Here is a 20,610-nt window from a genome sequence, read left to right as displayed (position 1 = left end):
TTCCAAAAGTTTCTAGGATAACTAATATCACCCTACCCGGTCAGAACAACTATGGCCATCAAATGCAGTGCTTAAGTCTTCCAGGAGGGACTGGAGTGGAGTGAATACTCCAGGGCCCCAGCTAAGAGAAGCTGTGAGCATGAAAAATACCGATTTTTTCCCTATCAGACTCTGTGCCCACTGTCTGCAGCGCTCGCGGGGCCTCTTCCTGCACCAGCCCCTGGGCCTGGCCCTCTGACTCCCGTTGAGGGCCACAGCTGAGAGGAAGGTGGCTGGGAGGGAAGGGGTCCCAACCACCCCTCCCACCTGACACTCGCCACTGCTCGAGCTCCTGGCCGCGCCTCCGGTCGGTTTTCATTTCTCGGGCTCTCCTTCCCCAGCCGGCTCACTACCCTAAACTTTGCTCTGTGAATTAACCCCTTCCTTCCCCTCCTCCCCGGGACGTTTCGAGTTCTCCGGGCGCCCCTCCCCGGCCTTCCCTCCTCCAACTCTTTCCTCCTCGGTGCCAGCCTCTGAGACCTGCCCGGGGCTGCCCTTTGCCGCCCTTTCTGCGCCTCTGGCTCCCCGAGCCCGTCGCCGCCTCCGTTCCCGTCTCGGGCTCTCCAGGCTCTCGGGCGGTTTGCTGATGAGAAACCTTTGCTGCAGCGAGGCCCCGAGTCCCCCGCGCGCAGCCCAGTGGCAGGAGAGGGCGAGGCGGAGAGGAGAGCGCGGGCTGTAGGGAGGGAGGCGGCCGGTCCTCCCCGCGAGCCTGCGGGAATGCGGCAGGGGGCCGGGGGCCTGCGAGGCGCCGACTCCCCGCGCCCCTGAGCCGGGCGCCACACCCGGCCCGCGGGCCAGTTTCCAACCAAGTGCGGCCGAGAAAGCGGGGACGCCTGGGAAGCCAAGAGAGGGGCGCTGGGGGTGCCCATCCCCAGAGGAGGTCCCTCTGCGGACAGAGGAAGAAGAGACGAAGGAGCCAGTGAGTGGTGGTGAGGAGCTTGGGGGAAAAAAAAACCTGTTTCCAGGCTGGCTCGGGAGCGTCCGGAGGCTGGGGCGCTCCGGGGAGCACCGGCGGGGGGCCGCGGGCCGCGCGGTGGGCGAGGGGCGCGCGGAGGGAGCGGCGCGCGCGGGGAGGGGCGCGGGCTGCGGCGGGCGGGGGGCGGGCGCCCGGCGGAGCGAGCCCGCGGCGCGTGGAGCGGCCGCGGCGCCCGGGTTCGCGTGTCGGGGGGAACGCGAGGGGCGAGCGCGGGGCGAGCGAGCCGAGAGAGCGCATGTCTCGGCCCCGCCGGCAGCCGCCAGAAGCGCCACCACCATCTTTTGCATGTGCAGCCTTCGCGGCCGGACGGACAGCCTCGCCCGCGCTATGGAGACTGCGGGAAAAGCCTGGCGGCTCGCGAGGGGCTGCTGAAGGAGAGGGTCAGGAGCGGGACGCACCCAGACCTCTCCCCCCTACTCCCCCCCTTTTTTTCCTTTTTTTTTTTTTTTTTCTTTTTTCATTTTGGTTTTGTTGTTTTCAATTTTAGCGCCATCGTCTTCAATGCCTCTCTGAACAGCCCCGAGGAAGTGAGAGAAAGAGAGAGCGCGCGCCGGGGAGAGGAGATAAGAAGATGAGGATTATTTGCAGACAGATTGTCTTGTTGTTTTCTGGATTTTGGGGACTCGCCATGGGAGCCTTTCCGAGCAGCGTGCAGATAGGTAAGCCTGCCCCGACGGGGCGCGCCCGGGCGCCCGGACCGCGGAGTGAGTTCGGCGAGTTGCTGAGGAGCAATTCAGGGGCCCCTTCGGCAGCCCCCTTCCCCGCGGCTCTCTGTTCTCCCGTCCACACGCGCGCGCGCTCACACGCACACTCACACACGCGCACACGACTGCCTCTTGGGTGCGGGTTCGACGGGCAGACCCACGGAACTGCCCCCTCCCGTCCTCAGCACGCACTCCCCGTGTCCACCTTCGGTTCAAGTCGCTTAAGTAGGGTTGGGAGAAGTTGGAAAGAAGCCTCCGTGGGGTTTGATTGCATTTTATGGGATATTTCTTTTCATCTGTTTCTCTAGAGCATGAAGGAATGCCGAGTTTGTTATTTTTTTTTAAAAAAAAAATACACTTCTTCCCCAGGCCGGACACCACATCTTTCTCCCTGTTAGAGAAAGATACTCCTTGGGCAAAAACACACACCCACACACACGAAAACAACGCGTTCCCACCTGCACCCCCCGCCTTTGCTCCCTGCGGGTTAACCGATTCCAAAGTTAGATGCCTTTCCCGGAACCTGCTCTCGGTTTATTTTGCTCCCCCCCCCCCCCCGAATCTTTTGTCCTCGCTGCTGCATCGCGACTCCGACTCGGTCCGGGAGCTCCGGGTCTCTGGCTTTTCCTGGCAGCCCCGGTCCCTGCCTGCCCGGGACGCGGCCCCGGGGTTCCCGCGACGCGGGGCCTCGGCCCTGCCTCGGGGCTCGGCGCGCGGCTGGCGGGGCTCAGCCCGCCCGCTGCAGGACAACTAAGTTCTCGGCTCCGGCCCGATTTCCCTCTCCCCTGCGCGCCGCCACCCCCCGTATTTTAATGCAAACCCGCTTTTCCGTTCCCCGTGCGCGCCCCTTCCCGAGAAATGCCCCGAGCTGGAGCTGGCCGGGGAGGCGGCGAGCGGGGGTCTCGGGGCGGGCGACGGAGGCACGGGGCGCACGGCCCAGGTCTCACGGGTCCTCGGGGTCGAGGCGGCTGGGACGCCGAGAGGCTGAGCCCTCCCAAGCGCTGAAGCCCCGAGCCTGCACCTTAGGGACAAAGGCCAGCCTCCCGGGAGGCGGCAGGGGCACCTCCTAGATTGTCTGCGCCGGCGGATGGCGGGGATCTGACTGCGCCTGGGGTGGGACTGACATTGGCCGGAGGAAGCGCTGAACGTGCTCTCCCTGTCGTTCCTAATAGGTGGCCTCTTCATCCGAAACACAGATCAGGAATACACTGCTTTTCGGTTAGCGATTTTTCTTCATAACACCAGCCCCAATGCGTCGGAAGCGCCTTTCAATTTGGTACCTCATGTGGACAACATTGAGACGGCCAACAGTTTTGCTGTAACAAATGCTTGTAAGTAAAACATAAACTGTGGATAAATTACAAGAGAATTAAAATGAGGCAGTAGGGTGCCTTTCCTCTTTATTATTAGTATTTCATATTTTGGAAAGAAATTCAAGCTTCCCACATATAGGCTGGTTTCAGAGCAAATCAGTTAAAAACAAGATTTAGTCCTGAGATATTCAGATGGCCTTCCTCCCTCCCTTCTTTCCTTCCTTCCTCCCTCCCTTCTTTCCTTCCTTCCTTCCTCCCCTTTCCTCTTTTTGTTTCTTGTCTGGATAATTCGAGTTGATTTCCTCTTTAACATGTCAGTGTTATTTCTATCGCCTGAATGTCAAGCCAGTGAAAATCGTCCTCAGTGTAGTGTGGATTCTGCTCCTTTGGTTTTCTTGTTTGCTTTTCTCTGGAGTAAGCCTGTGCCTGGCTGTTGAAGTAGACACATGCTCCCTTACCCGATGGAAGCAATGGAAGGCTTGCTGAGGGTGGGAGAGAGGGAAGCCTGGCCTGCAGGATCTGTATTCTAGGCAGGTGGCTGACGCTGCACTCGACCTGGTGATGTCACTTAAGGCTGCCCCGCTCTTATGTTCTGGGTTGTAAATGTCTCTTACTATGTCACGTAATGCATGTATCCTGTGGATATAACTCCGTAAATCCTTACCTTGGTGCCAAATCGTGTTAGCCTCCAACCCACATGAATTCACAAATCAACGCAGCTGGACCACACAATGAAACTTTAAGGGGTGACCTCACCCCATGCTATAATGAAACAGCTGTACAGTGCTCCCCTACCAAAATACTGTATAACTTAATGCAAATAGAAATACAATCAACTGTGGGTTAATTGAAAACTCTCTAAAATATGATCAGTCCATAGAGCATTTATGTTGCATTTTCACTTTTGAAGGAAATACATGTTTCAAATATCTCCTCGGCTTCACATGCTAATTTACTACTGCTCAAAATGCATTTATTAAGTTAATGGTTATAGATTATGTAAGACATTTGGGAATAGTTTCTACATGAATTTTGCACAAGAGGAATAAAATGCTCAGTCTGATTGTAGAGTATTTTTATTATAGTAAGTTCAGTATAATTTAATTTTAAAAGCTCTCTCTGTACAAAAAAGTGTACTGACTAATTGAAATTGAAAACAGTTTTTAAATGTTTGGAGGATTTCTGGTTCATTAATTTATTTTAAATCATATCTATTTGCCATTAATGCATCTAACTTATGATCAATTTTCTTTTTTAACTTTTGGCATCTAGCTGTTACTTTATTTTAGAAGTTGGTTTCATAAGGAGGTCAAAGCACTTGGCATTTTTGTAAACTGACACATATATTATTTTGCAGGAATGCTATAGTTCCTATGAACGCTGGTTAATTAAAAATATCATTTGGCCTTTAGTGATATAATCAATATTACATTATAACAGGAGGGAGTTATTTTCAAGCATAAATGCACATAAATTAGATCTAGGTTTGTGGATACTTATTTTTGCAACTAGTATAACTTACTAGTTTTGTGTTCCAAGTTTTGAAAGGATGTCAACCTTTCAAGTAGTTCTAGGTATAAAGCATTCTCCTTTGTATATAAATATTAAATGTTTATTTAAACATTTTTCTTATGTCTCTCCTGAAATTCTATGAACAAAAAATTACTAACTGTAAAAATAATTTATGGGCCAAATATATGTGAAGGTACTTTGTCAACAGTAAATTACTAATTAAATATCAATTTTTGTTACTAAATTTTGAAAGACTTTCTTAAAAGTGTCAGATATGTTCATTTTATTTTGTTTCACCTTTACAAATTTAGCTTTTAAATATTGTAGGGTTTGCATTATGACTTTCAGCTATATAAATAATAAAGAACTAGTCTCTTCTTCCTCATCACTTATTAATCTCATTCAGGATAATTTTCATTAATACTATTCTATTTCTGTAATGAAAATAATATATAAAATGAAATCTTACTAATAAAGTACCTATACACATGAGAAATTGTTAGGAAGCAGCACACAGAATGAAAAAGTTATAAAATATAGATAATATGCTATTTTTTCACATTTAAGATTGAGAAAATTGAAACTAAGTAAACTTTAAATGTGCTTATTTTGAATCCAAGTGTAACACAATGTTAGTGATAGCATATTTTTCCATAATTAATTGATTTTGTGTACATATTTAAAATACATATATATATTTAAAAACATAAATTTTAAACATAGACAAAAAACATTTTCTAGTGAAGAAAAGGGATTTGGGGGGAGAAATGAGCATGCTGAATGTCCATAAGGCAAACCTCAGCTGAATTTGGGGAAAATCAATTATCAGACAGCATGGATCAGGTGACTGTGTTTGTTGAATGGACTGACCAAGAGCATATACAGCGTGATTTTCCAGTCTAATTAATGGTGAAACATAAGCAGTAAGTATGAGGCGACCTTATATATCAAGCTTTATTCCTTTGGGTACAAAGGGCTAAAAATAATATTCTGGGAGATTAACATGGAAATTACTCCTCACAGTGATGCAAACTGGATTTTAATTTTTTTTAATGTTAGGTTAAATATAAAGATATAATATGTGACTGGCTAGGTTTTTTTGAATTGTGGTTTTCCTGCAGTGGATTCTTGTAAAACTGCAGAATTAGTCTGTCTTTGAGTAAAGACCATTAAAGAGGATGAGTTTATTTTATGGAATTATAATCAAACCCTTAAAACAGATTAAAGAATTAAAATTATTGGTCTTTTATTGGACAGATATAATTTAATGCCGGCTCTTCTGCCTTAAAATTAATTTAGCTCTTTAAGATTACTTTGTACCATTGAAACATTCTCTGTAAAGAGTTTACATACTGTTCAAGTTTAAACCCACTTAACTCAAATTTACCACTTTTGGTATAAATTCCAAGTTTTTGAAGGAAGAAAAATAATTTTAGTTTATAGTTTTTGTTGTTTTTTTTAACAATATTTGTGTAAGATTCAATTAAAATATTGTTTTCCTTTTTTAACTAGTCACATTTTTGGAAAGTCACACTTTGTTCAATGTAAAACTCAAATGATAGGAAATACAGATAATATAAAATTATGACCTATTTTAATAACAAAAAAGTAGGTGTCATATATAGCCCAATTGTTAAAATTACAAAATGTAATTAAAGGCATACATTTCTTTGCTGTCTTCTATCCAAAGTATGGGGAATAGAAAAGTGGATATTTCAAAAATAAATTCAATATGGTCAATGTTCTTTAATAAAATATACACTTGACCCAAAATATCTATCTTTGTAAGCAGACATGCTAGTTCAGTTGGATATGTCGCTTATGAAATATTTGAGACAGCCTGAAAGCAGGCCGTTTTCTTATATTTTTCCAGTAGTTAATGAATACAGACCTTTTTTGGAGGATGATATATATTAAATTTGACTAGAAGTAAAAACCAAAGTACTAAAGTAGTCTGTCACCAAGTTTTCTAAAGGATAAAAATATTAGAGATTTTGAAATTATTAGTTTAATACAGTTACATTAGAAATCTGTAAAAGAATCAGCCCTTTAAAAAGGCAGTGGCTTTACAATATAAATTACAAATATTCAGTTTCTGAAAGGACTCTTCCAAATTTCAAAGGAGAAATAGGAAATAATAACAAAACAGGTCAATTGCTCATGTATTGTCACTTTGGTGAAATAATAAAAGAACTTTATGGAATGTTTTCAGTATTATTAACTTGAATAGAAAGGACTAAATGATTAGTAACTTTGTGTGGGAGGGTTAATGATGTATTTTTCTTTCCTTTTCCGTAAATAATCTGTCGATTCCGTGGTTTAAAAGATCATGGGTTGAAAAGTTGTCACAGTCACAAATAGACTGGAGACTGGATATTATACCCTCCTAATGATGAAAAGTTGTTCTTTTTAAAGTTAAATATTAGTTCTGTTTGTGGTCGGTTTACTTGTCAACTCTAAGTATCCAAGAGGACTGCTACTTGTAAAAGTAGGTTGGTTGTAAAATAGACTTGTTTAGTTAATCTAAATACATTGAAAATGTCACACTGTATTTGTAGGCCCTGCAGACTTTCCCACTTACATACTAGGTACTTAACAAAACCTCCTTGAATATAATGGTACTAAATACTAATATAACCTTTTGGCTTTGATTCAGAAACTTTTAAACATTGTACATATTTCTCTTCAGAGATATGAAGCCATATAAAGACATCCTAAGAGTTTACCTGGCTGATACAATAATCTTGAACATGCTAAAAATAAAATTCTGATGGCTTCACCTACAAAGTTGTTAGTAGAGATATGTTAGAATTAAATACTCTTTGGCTTTTTATTATTTTTAGGAAAATAATCGATGTGGCTCTTCTGTGACTCTCATTAGGTTTCCTTATTTTGAATTGATAGCAAGATTTTGTTGATTTGAAATAATTCTTTAGCTTTATAATATTCTTTCTCTGTCCTCTTAATTTTCCATTGTGAGATTGATGACGAAGATGAGTCATATACCTATGGTTTGTTCCTTTCTAAAATGGTAGGATGATGTATAATTCGCGTTGATATATTTCAGTATTGTCACAGGATTAAATCTTCATAAAATTATTAGGAAAACTCCTTAAATATTTTTCTTTAATCTGGATTTTTCCAAGTGATGTTCATTTCCCAAAGAGGAAAATTTTTACTTTCTGGTATTTGGAAAAAATGTATATATCTTATTTATAGAATCTTACTATTGTTCAGGAGTTTAAAATGAAGGATAAATACACCTTACCTTTTATGAGAAAATATAGTTTTTAAATGCTTTCATATACATGATGTTATTTCACCTCAAACTAGTCTTGCAGTAGGACAATCTGAGCAGAGAGTCATTATTTTATAGTGCAGCCAGCTTTGGTTCAGGAGTCATTTAACATGCCCAGGACTCTATGGCTAATAAGATGCAGAATTAGAGTTCGAACCCAGATCTTCTATCTACTGTCCTAGTGCTTTTAGCAGTAAGCCAGTGTGTGAAAAATACATCTATATTGAAATTACCTGAATTGAGAAAGAAAAAACCAGAATTGTCATTTATCTTTTGTTTCTAATTTAATTGCAACATTTTGAAGAAAACAGAACAAGACATTTCTGGGCAACTTATTCATTAATCATATGACACTGAGTGAAATAGCAAGGACTGAAGTCATATTACGTAATGAATTCATCCATTCATTCACTAGATTAGATAACCAATGTATCCATTCATCATTAAACACATTTATTAAGGGCAACTGCATTTAAGACTCTATTCTCAAAATGAGAATCCAAAAACTTATGAGAATAGTTGTTGCCCTTACGAGCTGGTAGTCCAGTGGGAAAAATAGAAAAGCCAATTATTAAAAGTACAATAAGATAGAGTGCTATGACCGAGACACAGTGCTATGACAAAGATGAACACCGGAAGGATACCACCAAACTTGGCGTGGCTTCTTAGGAGAGATGTCACCTGATCTGGTGTTAAGGCTCTTCAATTTCAAAGAGAGGGTAGAAGGAAGGGATGCCTGCGCAAAAGAGGAACATATGACAAGGCACCCAGGGGTGGGAGAGCAAGGTGTGTTTGAACCACTGAAAAAGATTTATCTGGTTGCGGTATTGAATGTGAGAAGGAGAGATGTGCTAAGGGGTGAAGCTCTGCACATACACAAAGGGTCTTATAGCTGCTGTAATGAGACTCTTCTGAATAAAAAAAAGAGAGACCCATAAGTAACTTAAACACTCAGTGACATGATCAGATTTATATTATACAAAGAAGAGGCTGGTTGCAAGAGGGAGAATGAATTGAAAGGGGGGAAAAACAGGAAGAAAAAGAGCAATTAGTTGAGTCTTGAAGCAATACAATTTAGGGTGATAGACACTTAAATAAAAGCAGAAACACTGAGGAGAGAGAAAAGCATGTGGATCCAAGAATGCAGAACTGTTGGCAGAACGTAGGGATGGACTGGATGTCTGTGTGGGAGGGTGGAGAAGTGTGGTAAGACAAAAGACGATTTCTTTGATTTCTCACCTGGAGAAATCCAAGTGATATTGTTAGTGATATCGTTAACTAGGAAGGGACACACAGGAGAAGGAACAGATCTGAGTGGGGAAGTGACTTTAGTGTGGATGCGCTGATTTTGAGATGAGACATCCCAGTGGAGATAAGCAGCAGAGAGCTGGACGTGTGTATCTGGAGCTCTGGGGCTCCGTTTGAACTGAAGGCAGACATGTGGTGGTGGTTGAAGCCATGAACCTGGTGAGATCAGAGAGCAAGAGCTGTGAAAAGACTGCTGAGGACAAGATCCCAGGAACTACTATAACTTGAGAGGCGGAGAGAGGAATGGAGGCTAAAGGAAAATGGGTCAGAGAGTTCAGAGGAAAATCGGGCAAGAATAATTTCACAGGAGCCAAGAGGTGGGGAGAATTTCACATTAGTAATGATCAACCTTACATAGGCTACAAATTTGAAAAAATGAATTTGCAAGGATAATTGTAGCATCGTTAACATCAATCATTTCTCCATATATATATATATTTATTGATATCAGAGAGAGGAAGGAGAGGGAGAGAGAGAGAAACATCAATGATGAGAGAGTCATTGATTGGCTGCCTCCTGCAGGCCCCCTACTGGAGATCCAGCCCAAAACCCTGGGCATGTGCCCTGACAGGAGATGGAGCCATGACCTCCTGATTCATAGGTCTACACTCAACTACTGAGCCATGCCAGCCGGGCTTCTCTCTCTTATTTTTAGTGTTCTTTTGTATTTTGACTAGGGGTAAAAAAGCAGTATTTATGAACCCCACATAGATTCTGTTAATACTGCTTTCTTGTATAATTAGCCTAGAATATTCTTGTCTTTTATTTAGAGGTAGGAAGAAGGAGTATTTTCTGAATTTTTGAACCAGATGGTCTTGAATTTACAACCTGATAGTGGGTAAGTCACTTAATATTATTGAACCTCAGTTTCTCCATCTGTTAACCCAGGGAAATAGTGCCTACCCCACATGAAGTTTATGAATATTAGAAAAGTGTTTGGAAAGTATTCAGCATACAGTTAAAACTCATATAAATTCAGTTGTGTTATATTTTCTGTGTCATACGGAGTGTTTATTTCTGAGTCGGTCTTAACATTTCAAGAGTTATTTTTATTTTCTGCATATGTTTTTAAAAGGCAATTTATGTTTTAAATAAATACATTTTGTTATTATTTCATAGGAACTTTCTTGACCTCCCACTGAGTTTTTAATTTTAATTTATGTACACAAGTCTAAATTCATATTTGTTAAAATTTTTTCTAAGCCCTGAGAGAGGATAACTCTAGCTGGGATTTTTGGCCATTCAGAGAAAAGATTGGTTCATGGATAAAGAGTTTGGCGAGTTCTATGTATTCCACATAAGCTCCTTCTATTATTATCACAAATTACCTTTTCCCTGACCATCACCACTCCTGGAACACTGTGTTCTTGAAGGTCGTCAGTGACGTAAAAATTAGGAAATCCAGTGGTTGTTCCTGAGTCCTTATTGTCTTTGAATAGTTTGCAGGATTTGACATTGCTAACAAATCCCTGTTCTCTGAAACTTATTTCTTCTTCGATAATAATAATAATATTAATAAGAACTACTAAAATGGGGTACTAGCTATGTGCCAAAGGTATGTGGCATTACCTCAATTCTTGCACAACTCTTAGAATCAGATATTATTACTACTATCATTTTATATGTGGAAAAAGTGAAGATTTGTAGATAAGAATATTTGCCTAATCATAGAGTACCCAGGGCATCCGATCCTAAAGTCAGGATTGTCTGCATTCCTGCTGCAGAATTTCGATTTGTACAGGATCCACGAGATACCCATCGCTTGTTGTGACAGCAGCTAGATAACTCCTAACCTAAACAAAAAGATATTTTTCTCAAAGCTACCTCTTTACTATAACAACTTTCCCGTATGTATGCATGTATAGCATTTGACATTGGATATCGATTCTTCTCTATGATTTGTAGTGCAGCACAGAAATTTGAGAATTCTAAAGAGTGACACCCGCATCACTTTATATTGTCAAATTCCTGTCATAAATACCACCCTGTGGAAAAATAACTAAATGACTCCTTTAAATGTTCTGCACACAACAGTGGATAGTACATTAGTTGGCCAACCCATGTATGTTATAGGAATATTATTTGATTTCAGGATCACTGTAGCTATTCCTAACAAATTTTCCAAAGTATTTTACCTGGAGATTTGTTTGGCTCTCAGGCATTCTCTTTCACAGGTTGTTGAATTCCAAATAAACCTAGTGAAGACCACCTTAAAGAGCATCACCTTATGTCAAATGGCTCCAGTCTTTATAGTGTCATCACTTGCCTCCATCTTCATAAAACTAGTGGTGCCATCAATTAAAAGTTTAATGTTATATTAGAAACAAAGTGGAAAAAATTGAGATTTACTATTTTCTGTATAAAGCCACAAATTTTCTCCAGATACAGCAAAAATTACACCATAAACTATAATCAGTGTTTGCTGACTTTTGCTGCTTAATGTCTATTCCAAAATGAGCAGTTCTTATCGGTAACTTTAAATATTTTATGCACTGTGTTCTTTCCATTTTTCATATTTTTGTCTTTTACTAAAACTAACATATACTTGTGAAATTTCAAATAATTCAGAAATCTGAACAAATCAGAATATTCTGTAATCCCACATTTTAGAGACAATCACAGTCAACGGTGGTCGGTAGATCTTTCCAGACTTCTTTATTTTTTATCTGTATAGACCTACAAAGAGAGGTGAAGAGTACTATAAACATCAGATACTAATATATACTGAGAAATAAAAGTATTTAATAAAACTAATATTTACTCATTACCTGTATTTTATTTTGTGTTATTTATCGTAAAAAGTTTTCTGTTGGTGTATAAGAGCTATCTTATTTCCTTTTACTGCTACGTCATATGTCACTGTGCAAAGTACTATGATAAATACGCTCAGTGCCCTCTTGATCATTTAGGTAGTTTCTACATTTAGGTGGTTTCTACATTTTTGATATTACAAACAAATAACAGTAAAACCGTTTGTGTACTTGTGTAAATATTACTGTAGAATTAATTCCTGGAAACAAAATTACTGTATCAAATAATGCAGACTTTTGCTATTAGTAGATATTGTCAGTTTCTTCTCAAAAGCAAAATGATATTTAAATTCACAACTACCAGGATGTGAGAATAATTGTTTTCCTATGACCTGCCAACACTTAGGCATTATCAGTCCCTGGAATCTTCACTTGTCCTGATGGGTGAAAATGACATCTAATTGCTGCTTTAATTTGCATATTTTTGATTAATAGTGAGGCTAAGAATATTTCTCTATATTTATGACCTGTGTACTTCCTTTCCTTTTCTGTGAACTGTAATTTCTTTCCCTTTACCAATGTTTTCTTCTTTATTGGAGGAATATTTTATATGCTATAAAAATTAACCCTTTGCTATCTATGTTTCAAACTATTTCCCCTCATTGGCTTTGGCTTTTAGCTTTATGTATTGTCTTTTGCTATCATGATGCTTTAAATTTTGATGTAGTCAAATCTGTGAGTCATTTTCTTTATGTGTTTTGGTTTTTGGGTTATGCTTATAAAGGTATCCCTATTCTTAAAACTATAAAAAATATTATCCCACATTTTAAATACCTTTATGACTTTTAATTTTATATTTGTAACACTACTTCTTTTGGAATTCATTTTCTTATGTGTGTTAGGAATTCATCTTGTGTGTGTGTGTGTGTGTGTGTGTGTGTGTGTGTGTTTGCACTATTTACTTGAATGAGCTACCCTTTTACAAGTGCTTTGAACAGATACATGTGTAGGAAAGTCCTGCCCTTTCTTGACTGAAGTTGATCTTGGGCAGAAATTCTTCATTTTGGCTCTTCCAAAGTTCTCTTATCTGCTGTTCTCCGCCTACCCTTTCCTGACAGTCCCTAGTGCTTATGCTACTAGTTTTTACATTTTTATAATCTCTTCCTTGTTCTTTCTAGTACTTCCTAGATTTTTTTATGAGTGTCACTCACTGTCTGATCTACTCCTCTGCCTTCTATCACAGATTTTCACTGTTATTGTTTTCTACCTCACCCTTCTAGTCCAAGTCAATAGTACTTTTCTAATAACTTAATAATTAATTTCCTGCTTCTACTTATTACCTCTCTCCATCCGCTTTCCACAACTGAAGCTTTCGGCCTCCCTCTGAATTTATAAATCAGAGACTATCTCTTCCTTGCTTACAACCCTTCAGTGGCTTTTTATTCTTTAACATGGTCCTTCATGGTGTGACCCTGGCCTACCTCTGCCTTGTTCACCATGTTGGAGCCTGCAGGGTCTTTTTTTGGTTCCTAAATATGCTTAACCCTTTCTTTCCTCCATGCCTTTGTACTTGACCTTCCCTTTCATTGGATTCCTCCAACCCAGTTATTTGCTTGACTAGCTTTTTCTGAACCTTCAAGACTCAAGTCAAAGTCATCCCCTCAGAGAAGCTTTTCTAGCCAGTCTCTCTAGAATAAGTCCTTCCACCCCCAAGCTCCTGTTTCTTTACCAACCCTGTGATCACCTATTCTTTTCTGTATTCTATTTATTTATCATCTGTATGCCCCACTGGAATATAAACTCCCAGAACCTAGAGCATTATTTGCCTTGTTAAACCATATATCCCCCTAATCTCACAAAATGCCTAGTACAAAGTAAGAATCGGTAACTATCTTTGAATAAATGAACTAGCAATATATGCTGAGTTTTCTCTTCACTAGTCTTTGGGGCATCCTTCGAACAATTGAGACCTTTCATGCGTTATCTTAGAGAAAACTGAGGAGAGGCTATGAAGGCAATGAGGTAGTATATCCAAAATAAATGTTATGTACTTTTCTGATCTCAAGCATGTTGGTTTTTGTTTTGTTTGTTGTTGTGTGTTTTTTTTTTCATTTTTCTCTTTAGATTCAACTTAAAGGATGGTCTGGGTAAGGAAGAAAATAAGTCCTATAAGGAGGAAGGCGGGACTGTTAATGCAAATTGCCCTGCATTTTCTTGGCCAGACTGGTCTTTGATAAATTTAAATCTGGTAGAGGAGAATTTCTAGGTGCTTATAACATGTAGTGTCTGTGGACAAAAAATAACTATGAAATGCTGATGCAATCCAGTTTTAAAATAGGAAAACGCTTATTTGGGAAGCCCAGGTGAATTGGTGAGCACATTCAGGAAAATCCCCTATGTTCAGACATTGTTTTCTTAGCACTTCTTAAAGTTCAAGCAACTAGAAGAACTTTGATAAAGGGAGATTGGAGTCAAATGTATGGTGTTATTCCTGTCAGTTCTTGATGATCTACATTGCACATTTTTGTGTGTGAAATTTGCTAGGTTTTAGAACCACTTATCCCTCCCTCTTTTGCAGTTAGTTTATACATGGTTAAATTACTTAATTTCAACTAAATATACAGTCTTACCTAGGCAAGTGTGCAACGCATTTACCACTTCTTTGCTCCAAATATTTAAAATCAAGAGCGGGCCTGGCCAGAATAGCTCTGTTGGGGGACAGTTAGACTGAAGATCTGTAGGTCCCTGGTTCCATCCTGGTTTTTGGCAGGGTGGTTTCTCATTTTTAAGCTCTGGCTGGGTAACTCAGTCAGAGCAGCATCCCTGTATTTCAAGGTTGCAGGTTCAATCCCCAGTCAGGGCACATACAAGAAGCAACCAATGCATGCATAAATAATTGGAACAACAAATCTCTCTCTCTAAAATCAATAAATAAAAATTTTACAAAAATCAAGAGAAATATTTTATTTTTTCCTGAAAAATATGCATGCTTTTTCTTTCTTTTTAATGGAAAATTTGTAAATCAAAATGTTTCCCTATTTGTTCTGATAGCCAGTGAACTCAATTCCATATTTGCTATTCAGTAACAAATGACACCTTATTTTAAACATTTTACTTTGCTTTCATCCCCTTGATTTTTCTAAAATAATATATAATATAAATATACATGATATGAATATTATGTTTTACATAAATGTACCTTATAAGACCGTGCATGTCATTTTAGGAAAGAAGCACAAAGTACACTGACTATAAATAAAAAGTCAGGATGACGTGTCATTTGACACAGATGTTGGTCAGCTTTTGCTTGAATAGTCAGATTTCTTGTTTGGTACTTCCCATATTTTATATATGTCTTGGAAGGTGATAGATAGATGACAGATAATAGATAATTTGTCAACTCCTTTAGACTGTGAGTTACTTGAGGATACAGATGATACCTTACTAGTGCTTCTACTCGGAGGGCCTGTCACAGTGCCTGGAACATTTTTGTTCTATACTCAATATTTGTTTGCTGAGTGACTGAGGGAAAGGAGAGAAGAAACCCATTTTTCTTGGTTGTGTATTTATGACAGCTAATTCTTAGCCAGAACTGAGTAACACAACACAAACCTAGTTTATTTTTTATAAGACTAAAACGCTGCACATTTTGAAAAGGTATCAGATGTCCCCTTTGCACATTTCCAAGTTAAATAGCATTCTTTTTTTTTTATTGTTGACAGTATTACAGATGTCTCCTATTTTCTTCCTTTTTGTCTCCCTCCACCCACCACCCACCTCACCTCGGGGGTTCCCCATTCTATTGTCTGTGTTCATGGGTTATGCATGTATGTGTGTATGTTCTTTGGTTAATCTCTTCCTGCCCGCCCCCCACCCCCAGGATCTGTTATTCTGTTCCATGCATCCATACCTCTGGACTCATTTTGTTCAGCAGTTTATGTTATTAGATTCCACATATAAGTGAGATCATGTGATATTTGCTTTTTCTGACTGACTTATTTCCCTTAGCATAATATTCCCAGGTCCATCCATACTGTTTCAAAAGGTAAGATATCTTTCTTTTTTATAGCCACATAGTACTCCATGGTGTAAATGTCCCACAGCTTTTTTATCCACTCACCTACTGATGGGCACTTGGGCTGCTTACAGATCTTGGCTATTGTTAATAACTCTGCTGTGAACACAGGGGTTCATAAGTTCTTTCTGATTAGTGTTTCAGGCTTCTTAGGATATATTCCTAAGAAGTGGGATTGCTGGGTCAAATGGCAGCTCCATTTTTAATTTTTTGAGGAACCTCCATACTGTTTTCGATAGTGGCTGCACCAGTCTGCACTCCCACCAGCAGTGCACTAGGTTCCCCTTTCTCCACACCCTCGCCAGCATTTGTCATTTGATGATTTGTTGATGGTGGACATTCTGACAGGTGTGAGGTGATACCTCATTGTAGTTTTAATTTGCATCTCTCTGATGATTAGTGACTTTGAGAATTTTTTCATGTCTTTTGGCCATCTGTATGTCCTCTTTGGAGAAGTACCTATTCAGGTCCTTTGCCCATTTTTTAACTGGATCGTTTTTCTGGTGTTGAGTTATATGAGTTCTTCGTATGTTTTGGAAATTAACCCCTTATCAGATGTATCATTGGCAAATATATTCTCCCATACAGTAGGTTCCCTTTTCATTTTGTTGATGGTTTCTTTTGCTGTGCAGAAGCTTTTTAATTTTGATGTAGTCCCATTTGTTTATTTTTTCCTTTGTTCCCTTGCCCTAGGCAATGAATTGGTGAAAATATTGCTATGTGAGATGTCTGAGATTTTCCTGCATATGTTTTCTTCAAGGATTTTTATGGTTTCATGACTTCATTTCTTTATGCAACAGAGTTTCTAAAACTTTTAACATCCAAGTTCTGGCATTCTAAATGTCCTCTGGATTTATCATAATTCCTTTAAAATATATAGACCTGAATTAACCCCATATTCCTGTCATGATCTGTCCAAAATTAAAATTTACATTTTGACAGTCAAAATCATGACCTGACATGATCTGCCCAGGTGAGAACATTAGTTCCAATTATTTAAGCATTATATACATAAAGTATAGGTCAAGATTATTTAGGTTTTAATTAGTTAGTTACATCACTCTGTTTGTTCATGTTAAGCTCCTAGTCACTTAAAACTTAACACTCTGTTCGTTTTTCCACATGAATTGCCACAAGTCAATCTCTCCATAGAGCTCATGGACCATTTTTAAAAATTTAAAATGAAAGATTTTACACGTGCACTCTTAAATTTCTACTTGTTCAGAGACATCAAGATTATCTTAGTTCACTTAGTTATAAACTATTTAAATTCTAAGTGACTCTTTACTACATGATTATCCATATTGATGATTAAAATTAAGAACAGGATGTGATACAGGTTAAATATAGTATGATACCAGGTCATGAACCTATACTTTTTATGTATGTGTGGCCAGTTAAATGTGTATTCTCCTAAAATAATTTATTTGATCAAATTTTTCCATATTGTCCATATATATTTTCATTTCATGGCAATTTTACTGTTTTTAACATTAAAATAAATTCAAGGGCCAGCAAATCTTGAAAAAATATCTCCTGCAACTATACCGGATAAAGGATAGCACATGCATCTGCAAACACACAACACACACACACAGACACACATCAGTGAGATGGAAAAGAGTCGACAAAAGACATATAACTGATACTTCACACTGGAATAAATAAATCTAGTAAACAAAATATAAAATGCATTTAACTAATCAGAGAAAAACAAATTAAAATGAGATCTACAGTTTTACATAAGAAATTAGCTAGTGTTGGTGGTAAAGATAATGTTAAATCATTCAAGGGCAGGAATTAAAATTGATACAATGCTTTTGAAAATCAATTTGTCATGATGTATCAAAAAACATTAAAAACTGAATAACATGGATTCATAAATCTAGAAAAATTTCTCGTTAAGAAAATGCTCATTAAAGCATTACTTAGTAATATTTAGTTGTGGAGTTGTTAAATTAATTGAAGTCCAGCCCGACCGTTTAAGAAAGAATGTCAGTCATGAGAGTCCTCTAGCTGACTTATGCCAACAGTTCTAAGTTTAAAAATATTTCTTTGTATATAAAGACTCTTTGTATTTTCTTCTTCATATTCTCTTGTTTTCTTTTTCTTTTAACAGAAGAGCCAGTGCCATAATAGGGGGGAAAAAGTGTCTATTAAAATGTAAAAACAAAAAAATGTCCTCAAAATGTTATCATGATTTACAGAGTTGATAGAGCTAGTTGAAAGATGTTTAGGAAACATCAGTGTTTGTAGGAGCTTGGATCTTCCACACTGGCCCTGCTCATAGGCAGGTAGATAGGTACATTGTTCTGGAAGTAGTGCACCTCAAGGCTTTGTGTCGATATTTGGAAATTCCAGTTGATGAACGATACGGGGAATCACTGTTGTCGGGTTTGCCCCAGCTTCTTCATTCCTTCCCCTCAGATTTGCAAATGTGATAATCCAGTTGGGCCTTCAAAGATGCATGAAGTTTTGCCATGCTGTAAAAAGAGATAAAGAATATTCCAGGCAGACAAAAGAGCATCACAGGGAAAACGTAACGGTGTATGGACAACTTTGGGGGTCAATAGTACAGCAGGGACATGGGGACAGGGGTGGGTCTTAGGGGTGTGTAGACTGGAAGATTGGGGGAGGGGAAATGGAGCTGCAGAGGGAGGGAGGGAGGGGCCTTGCAAATGGCCTGGTGAGCTAGGATAAGGGTTTTGTTTTTTATTCTGGGCCAAAAGACAAGAAACATTTTAAGCAGTTTATAGCATAATTATGTTTGTGTTTTAGAAAGATTCTAGCACCGCCGTTCATCATTCATACATATAGCAAACTGTGGTTCCTTTCCCATACCAAATGCACTAAGAAACCATTTCCTAGATAAGAAACGCCATTTGCTACTTTAGTTGCTCTTTGTAGAACCCATTATTGTATGTAATTCAGCTCACTATTTTCCATTGAAATCGATTACTCCCAGCAAAAAATACTCAGTTTATCATCTCGGCCACATATCTTCAGACTGCAAACCAGGTCTTTTATTATAATAAGCAGGTGAGAAAATAGCTGGTATTGGTGGGAGAAAAAAATAAATAAGCATGCGTCTTTACAGTATGTGTAAAGGCGATTAAATTTCCTTACAGATTAGTATAGCTGCTGATAGAACACTGCACACTTTATTTGGAAATAAGTTTCAGACTATCTGTCCTTTTTTAAGTGATTGCTCTTGGTAGAAATTTATTGTTTAATTTAGTTGGCACAAATGAGCGTCTGTATTAAAATTGTGACTTCCCACAATCACACAATATTGAGTAGGAAGACTGGTTTCATAAAAGTGTGTTCAACAATTGTAAGACTTGCCCTACTGGTGTGGCTCAGTTGGTTGAGCACCCTCCGATGCACCAAGGTTCCCGTCAGGGCACATGCCTGGGTTGCAGACTCGATCCCCACTAGGGACGTGCAGGAGGCAGCCAAATGGATGTTTCTCTCTCTCCCTCTCCCTTCTTCTTTCTCTACAAAATCAATACAAGCATAAAAAACTGTAAAACTAGAATAATAATTAGTACTATTACTACCATATATGTTCATATATACATACAAATGAATACATAGATATGTACACACATACACACGCACATATACACAGACCTTACCAAAGGAAAAAGTACAGTGAAAAAATAGCATATATAATTTGCAAAGTATGGTTTTTCTTTGCTTTCAAAGTAATGAAGTTTGAACTTTTATGTACATGTTTTTTCTCAATACAACTTACAAATTTATTTATTTATTGAAAATAAAAATGGAGTATATATATATATATTAGAATAACTTGTAAGTAAATTTATATTTTGTTAGTTATGTAATATAGTATATACATTAGAATCCGTTATATACATATTTATTACATACATGCCTTTAGCATTGATTCTTGCTGTTTTCACAAAATTTAATAATGATTACATGTAATGAGAATAAGTGCTTGTGAAAATAATCCTCATTTTACAGAAGTGAAAAAAAATCACAGATTAGAAGCCAAGCATGAATATTTTATTGAGAGAGAACTCTTGCTGGAATGTTTTTATTTTCAAAATAATAATGTTTTCACCTCTCTTACCCTTTTACATTATTTGTTTTATTTTTAAGGGAAATTATTTATTTAATATAGTGATAGTAATACTCTCGTGCTTCTCAGTCATTATACTGCAGCCAATGTGCTTTCTATTTGGAAGAATAGTATGTACTTACTAAATCCCATGATTTAGAGACTTTTAACATATGAGAAATATATAAGATATAATGGTTAGTGAAGAAAAGATAAGTTGTCTTTGATTTTAATTTTATAAAACTATAATATATAAAAGAGATTGAAAAGACTATCTCAAAATGCTGGTAGTGATTATTTTTCTTTAGTGTTATACAGAATTATTATTTTACTTGACATATTTTTGCGGTTTTTTGTTTTGTTTTGTATAAAATCCTCACCCTGGGATATTTTTCCCATTGCTTTTCAGAGAGAGTGGAAGGGAGAGAGAGAGAGAGAGAGAGATTGAGAGAGAGAAACATTGATGTGAGAGAGACACATGGACTGGTTGCCTCCCACATGCACCCTGACCAGGGCCAGGGATCGAGCCTGCAACCAAGGTACGTGCC

At 38.8% G+C, this 20,610-nt stretch overlaps 1 protein-coding gene across 6 annotated transcripts in view; it reads left to right on the top strand.

The window, feature by feature from the left end:
• Positions 1-725: 725 nt before the first annotated feature.
• GRIA4 (glutamate ionotropic receptor AMPA type subunit 4) overlaps positions 726-20,610 on the top strand; it is a 327,443-nt gene continuing 307,558 nt past the window's right edge. For 2 of the 6 annotated variants that reach the window (XM_081155169.1, XM_081155173.1), the window contains exons 1-3: positions 726-958; positions 1,503-1,674; positions 2,892-3,050. In XM_081155169.1, coding sequence (XP_081011295.1) covers positions 1,587-1,674; positions 2,892-3,050 — 247 coding nt within the window. In that variant the 5' untranslated portion in view covers positions 726-958; positions 1,503-1,586. Of the gene's footprint in view, positions 969-1,157; positions 1,396-1,502; positions 1,675-2,891; positions 3,051-20,610 lie in introns of those variants that run through there. The other 4 variants (XM_081155171.1, XM_081155170.1, XM_081155168.1 and 1 more) reach the window with 2 other exon arrangements.

Source organism: Miniopterus schreibersii (assembly GCF_964146895.1).
Source record: "Miniopterus schreibersii genome assembly, chromosome: 12".
NCBI lineage: Eukaryota > Metazoa > Chordata > Mammalia > Chiroptera > Miniopteridae > Miniopterus > Miniopterus schreibersii.
This window is presented reverse-complemented; position numbering and strand designations above follow the sequence as displayed.